The 6,362-nt window shown below is 48.9% G+C and overlaps 1 protein-coding gene across 1 annotated transcript; it reads left to right on the forward strand.

The window, feature by feature from the left end:
• Positions 1 to 447: 447 nt before the first annotated feature.
• Positions 448 to 1,846, forward strand: LOC146206263 (uncharacterized). Its single transcript, XM_084587004.1, has 3 exons — positions 448 to 587; positions 653 to 956; positions 1,015 to 1,846. Exons 2-3 carry the CDS (start codon positions 674 to 676, stop codon positions 1,041 to 1,043), a joined length of 312 nt encoding a protein of 103 aa, XP_084443130.1. The 5' UTR covers positions 448 to 587; positions 653 to 673; the 3' UTR covers positions 1,044 to 1,846.
• The last annotated feature ends 4,516 nt before the right edge of the window (positions 1,847 to 6,362 follow it).

Genomic DNA, 6,362 nt, shown 5'->3' on the forward strand with positions numbered 1-6,362 from the left:
GTTTTACACATAGAAATTGTTTTCTGTGCGCGAAACTTTGCAACATTTCAAGAAATTGCACACAACCTCAATGTTGAATTTGCACCAACCTTTTGCTGCATTTTTGTTTTCAGATACTTGTCATCGGGCATGCATGCCCGATGACAAGTATCTGAACAAAGGCATGCCCTTTGTTTTAAGGTGGGTATTTAGACTGTGGCCGGCATCGTACATTTCACGTGCAGACTGCTGTGCAAGGTGTTGCAGCCCGCCTACTTAAAGGTATGTGCCACTGCACTTCCATCTGAAGGCTGTACGTAATTTGTTAGTCATACAGAATCTTGGCTGTTTGCCTAGCTATATCTGTCATGCTCTGCTACCTTATTCAAATCAGAAAAATGAAGTGCACATCAGTTTGACCTGCATTACTGTGCACCTGATGCCATGACCAATTTCTGTTTCAGATGCCAACCACTGAAAGATGGCTGGAGGTGGCAGCGGGGTTCCAGCACAGATGGAATTTTCCGAACTGCCTAGGCGCAGTCGATGGTAAACATGTGCAAATACAGGCCCCATCCCACTCTGGGAGCCTGTACTACAACTACAAGGTACTGGTACAAATTGTGATTTGTCAAGCTGTAGCTGTAGGACTCATGATTCTGGCTATTTGCAGGGCACGCACTCCATCATCCTAATGGCTGTCGTAGACAGCAACCTGAGGCTCGTCATGGTTGACGTTGGTGGCTATGGCCGGCAGAGCGATGGGTGGACGTTGAGCGCCTCGAGGTTTGGCAGGTGCCTAGAGAAACACTTGGTCTGCCAGCCCCCAGGCAGCTCCCCGGTTCTGGAACTGTTGTGCCCCATGTTTTTTGGGGAGACGAAGCGTTCCAGCTTCGGCCAGATTTTCTGCGGCCCTACCCCGGGAGGTCTCAGGAAGGAAACAAGAGGATCTTCAATTAACGCCTCAGCCGAGCTAGGTAATCTAATCTGTAAAATGCTCACCTGGGAACATTATTCAATGCTATTTATTTGCAGGAGGTGCGTGGAAAGGGCTTTCGGTGTGATGGCATCGAGGTTCCGAATTTTTCGCCGGCCGATAAATTTGAAACCGGAGAATGTGGACTTCGTCGTGCATGCAGCATGCGTGCTCCACAATTTTTTCATGGAAGACATTTTTTATGCGGATCCGTCGTACGTGGATCAGGAGGACAGCTTTGGGAACGTCACTAAGGGCCAGTGGCGTGCCAGCCTTGAAGCTGACAAGGCCGATGCTATGATCAACCTCCAGCCTCCTGCGGGCCACAATTTCACTAGAGCAGCTGCAGAAGCTAGAGACATTTTCTGCCGTTATTTTTCTAGTCCTGAAGGTATACCGTACCATGGCAGCGAGCGTCAGCCGGATTGCGGCCATAAGTGATAGTTTCTGTGTGTTGTGTCATCAGCTGCTGTACTTCTCGGACTAACCTTGCCACGTATAATCTTGGTGGAGGTGACTAAAGATTCCCGTGTGCACAGATAAGTCCATTTAAGCAGCCAAAAGCTGGATTTGCGCAGTGGCTGCCACCTACCTGGTATCACAATGTCAACAACGGCCACTATGACCACTGAGGCAGCCCCTACCACCGCAGCAACATCGGCACAGCCACTCGTCCTCACGCAAGCTCGCCACCCTCCCATCTTTAATGGCGAAGACAAAGCAGGTGTTGACGATTGGTTGGATGAATACGAGCGCTGCAGCAGGAACAATCACTTGGACGCGACCGTCATGCTGGCTAATTTTATTTTCTGTTTGGCGGGAATCGCTCGCACGTGGTACCAAAACCAGGAACAAGAACTTGTCACCTGAGAAATTTGCAAGAAAAAACTTCAGGACTTGCTCGGGAAGCTCATTGGACGGGCTCTCGCAGCCAAAACCGAACTTTCGTCTCGCGCACAATCCCCCATGGAGTCCTACCTAGCCCACATTCAAGACGTACTCGTGCTGTGTCGCAGGGCGATCAGCCCCATGCTGGAAAGTGAAAAAGTAGAGAACATCCTCAAAGGCACCGCAGATGACGCGTTCAACATCCTCTACTGCGTGGATTGCTCTACTGTCGACTCGGTGCTACAAGTCTGCGAAAATTCGAGCAGGCTAAGCAACGACGCCTCGTACATCGCTTTGAGCGCCTTCCAAACACGGCGGCTACATCATCTTGCGATGACCTGGCACCTTTGCAACAGCCTTCTCATTGGACAAATGTGACTAGGATCGTTAGGCGAGAACTCGAGGCTTTAGCTCCCGCACCACTCCAGTCTCCATTGTCCAGCACCGTAGCCATGATACAGGCTGTTGTCCGCCAGGAACTTGCTAACGTCGGCCTCTCCTCCAGCCCCGTGCCGCCCCCGTCCCCATCACGTCCTCTAGTGGCTGCTGAAACCACCCCCCAAGCCCCCCCCCCACGTCGCCATCTTAGTCTCAATCCTGCAGAGTGGCGCACCTCAGACGACAGGCCAGTTTGTTTTATTTGCTGTCGAGCCGGCCACACTTCACGTTATTGCCGTAGCCGTACGTTCTCCGCTCCTCGCACCTATTACAACGCGGACCGTCGGTACTACTATGGACCTCGACGCTTCCCTGTTCAACCTGAGGAGCTCCGCCCCGCATATGGTGGACCTCATCGAGATGAACCTCGTGCCGAAGCCGGCCAAAATGTTCATCGCACCAGCCGATCTCCATCTCCACGGCCTCGTCGCTCCAGTTCACCGGTACCTCGTCGCAGCTCCTCCCCATCATAAGCCGGCACCTACTCGGGAAACTAGCGAGTGCAGCGCCCGGGAGTGACGCTGCATTATCGACCCGGACTGCCAACTCGGTACAGACCCACGTACCCAGACGTAATCTAATTCATATACATGTTGACTGTCTCCCAATTTCTGCCCTTACTGACACTGCCGCCCACATTTTTGTTCTCAGTTCCACGCTCCGTCGACGCCTGGAGAATGTTCTCGCACCCGCTACCTCTACCCGTTCGCGTTGCTGATGGCAACACAGCTACTGTAATTGGTATGCGTACTGCGAGAATCAGCATTGCCGACCGCCACATCCCTGTGTTATTTACAGTCCTCACCAGTTGCCCTCAAGACGTTATATTAGGCCTCGACTTTTTAACTGCCCACTCCGCTCTGATTGACTGTTCTTCTGGACTGATTCATCTAGACCTGCCGCTTTGTCCCACGAACAAGCCCGTCTCCGCTCTGCTACATTTACTCGCCTACCGTCAGAAGCCGCTGTGTACGCAGCCATGTCGTCTTTTCCCTCCATTCCTGATGGCGACTACGTTGTTTGCCCCATAACCGACGTGACTCTGCAGCGTAAAATCGCTCTCCCTTACAGTATCGTCCATCGCCAATGGTGTAGGGGAACATGACCGTGCATGGACATGGCTCTTCCTCAATTAGAAAGTCTGGCTCAACACTGCTGTGTCCTCTGCAGGATTAATGACATATGTAAACATTTATTACATAGAGATCATATTAATTTGCTTAATGAGCATGACAGCAGCACTGCAAAAGCCATGGCTTGACTGAGAGTGTAGCAATTAACCCCACTTGCCTATGAACCTGCCATTTATATATCGACAAAATGAAATGACCCTTCACAATGCACACAATTATACTAGATGAACATACCTTGCAAAAATTTGCACAAAACATCCATTCCTCTTTTTTTTTTTTTTATTCGAGAAGTTTGCCACAAGACATAAATTGAGAAAGGGGGGATGAAACGCAGGAGATAAAGTTAAAAGAAGGAAGTAAGTCCAGTTTTGTATAGTTTTAGGCAAAAAGCTCGGAAAATCGAATCTGTGAAACATGGATGTAGAAGTTAAGAGTGCTACTTACTGGCGCACTTCCATTTGGTCCCTGAAGAACCTCATTTTGTCAAGATAGGTCCATTTGTTTTTTGGCGTGGCACCTGCGCCGCTCCTTGTACGGTTTTGGAGATCCCTCAGTCTTCTGCGGTAGGTGTCTTTCAAATTTTTCCATCTGTTTTACACAACTTCGACAGTCACTGAAAAATATGTGAAAATTGGTTAAAAAGAAACACAGTGAAATAAAAATGCCTACATGCATCCCAACGTGTCCCAGACAGCATATAGCACATTTGCAGAGTTGGTTCTAAGGAACAAAACATTGACGGGACTGCGCGCTCCATAAAAAGTGAACACGTGCTAAGCAGTTGAGGTCGCGAATTGAATCGGTACCAGGATAGTGCGTCTCGACGTTTGACAGCAGAAAAATGCCGGCAGCGCAAAACGGCCCGGAATAATTGACCATTTGAGTTCTTTCAGTGTGCACTGACATATTGCACAGCGCGCGGCTATTTTTCCACCATCGGTATTTGCGGCAGAGACTGGGCATTAATCGCACTCAGCGGTAAAATATGTCATGTATACCATACCGAAACGGGTGCCCGTAAAAGAAAATGTCAAGAATCCACGCGTGCTGCTGTTCTGCTGAACATGTTACATACAATTCACAACCGTACGCAAAAAACAAAATAAAGAAAAAATGTGAGAACAGTGGCAGGTAAAACAAACTGGTACGTATACCTGCAGGGTCGATTTGCCTCAGGGCATCCGGAATTTCCTCCCAGATACCGATTTTGTTGGAGTTTTTCCTATAGTCGTTGGAGCCCACATTCCACAGAAGCGGCCGTTTCTCAACTTCATCAATAAGTAATTCATTGAAAACAGCGCGAGTCGCTTCACAAGCGTGCACCGTGGACAGTGTGACTAGTGACCACGTGCGTTGGCAGCCCTCAAAACACCGTTTCACCGCTTCGCTGCTTCCGATACTTCACTTCTGGCGGTTGCACGTGACGGCAAGTGACGCGCTCATGACGCGCTGTCAGGATGCTCCCCATTGGTCAGTTCACGGTCACTCGCAGACCGGTCACACCGGCGCCATGGCGGAAGTAGAATGGTGGAGAAGGCTGGGCCCAAAAGCGGTTCAGCGGTACCGCAGCGTAGCCACAGGTCGGGGGGCCAACGACTCAAATTAAGAAATTATACTACTACAAATTAAAAAGTATCAATCAACATAAAAAGAATAGGCATTTTGATAACTTCGCTTGTGAATGAGGTAAGGTATTTTATAAATACATTCTTAATGTTTTTTTTAAATCTTTCAACACTCTTATCGCCCCACCCCCTTGATGTTGCATCGGTCAGGAGGCGCTGCCAGAGGTAACCAAGGCAACGGAGATAACGAAGCTGACGAAGCACGAAACGGTTTCTTATCGCTGTCTGCTACTCGTCTGCCATGGTGCGGGCCTTGGTGCGCCCGGGAAAGCGTAATTTAGTTCGCAAGTCTTAAAATGTCCCTTTTGCGAAGATTTCGACGTTCTTGCTGGCCGCGGTTCTGTCGCCGTTTGGTGAGATTTAATATCCCCTGCAGCAGTGTTTTTTTGCTTTCGTCCCCTTCGTGGTGCGGGCAGCTCGAAATCTTTTTGCAGCATTGTATTGCGCTTAGCGTTTTATCGCAAGATGAGCCCGCACAAAGTGAGGAAGCGATGCTCTGTGGCACGTTGCGACAGCGTGGACTCAACCGTCGGTGTCTTACCGCTTCACGGCTGACTTTCACCGGTGAGCAGATCTGAAGGTTGCACGCAGACTCAATGTATGCTCTAATGCTCCTGTGTTAAGCGCGTTTGTTGGTGCCAAAGCTGTCTGGACTGGTGCAACCTTGAAATTGCCTTGAAAACTGCTGTATACTTTCTGCCGAAGCATTTAAATGTGAAGAGTGATCCCAGTGCTCTATGCTCCACGTATGTTTTGATGCACCTACTAATTCATGGCATTTTTATTCCAACTGCAGCTGTCATAGCTTTGTTTTCTGTGCATGCATGTTTCGTTCTGTGGCAGGCACTTCAAACCTTTATCATGTTTCGGCTGTGATCATTGAGATGATTAGCCCACTTAAACAGCGCTACTGTTTGTGCTGTCTGCGACATGCATTTTTATTGTTGTGATTTGTTGCTGTATTTTATTGGTTGATGCAATAAACCATGGATATGAAAACCATAATTGTTAACTTAATTGGTACACTCTGTTGCGAACTGGGCACGACTGCCCCGTTGCACCAGTGTTTCTGGACCGCACTTTACTGGACCGCTGAGGGACAAAGTAAATGGCCAAAGTACTTGCATGACTTGCAGCAGTATTTGTATTATGAATTTGCATGCGTGGTCTCTATTTGGAAATATTGCTGCCTTTCAATGTCGCTACCTTTGCCAACCACTTTCATTGTGCTGGAGCAACTGCTTATAAAAAAGGGCGTAAACAACAGAAACTCGAGTTCTTTTAGATGGCAAAGGTTGGCGCGCGCTGAAAGGCAACAACCTT

Source organism: Amblyomma maculatum, chromosome 1 (genome assembly GCF_055883805.1).
Source record: "Amblyomma maculatum isolate TAMU_Amacu chromosome 1, ASM5588380v1, whole genome shotgun sequence".
Taxonomy (NCBI): domain Eukaryota; kingdom Metazoa; phylum Arthropoda; class Arachnida; order Ixodida; family Ixodidae; genus Amblyomma; species Amblyomma maculatum.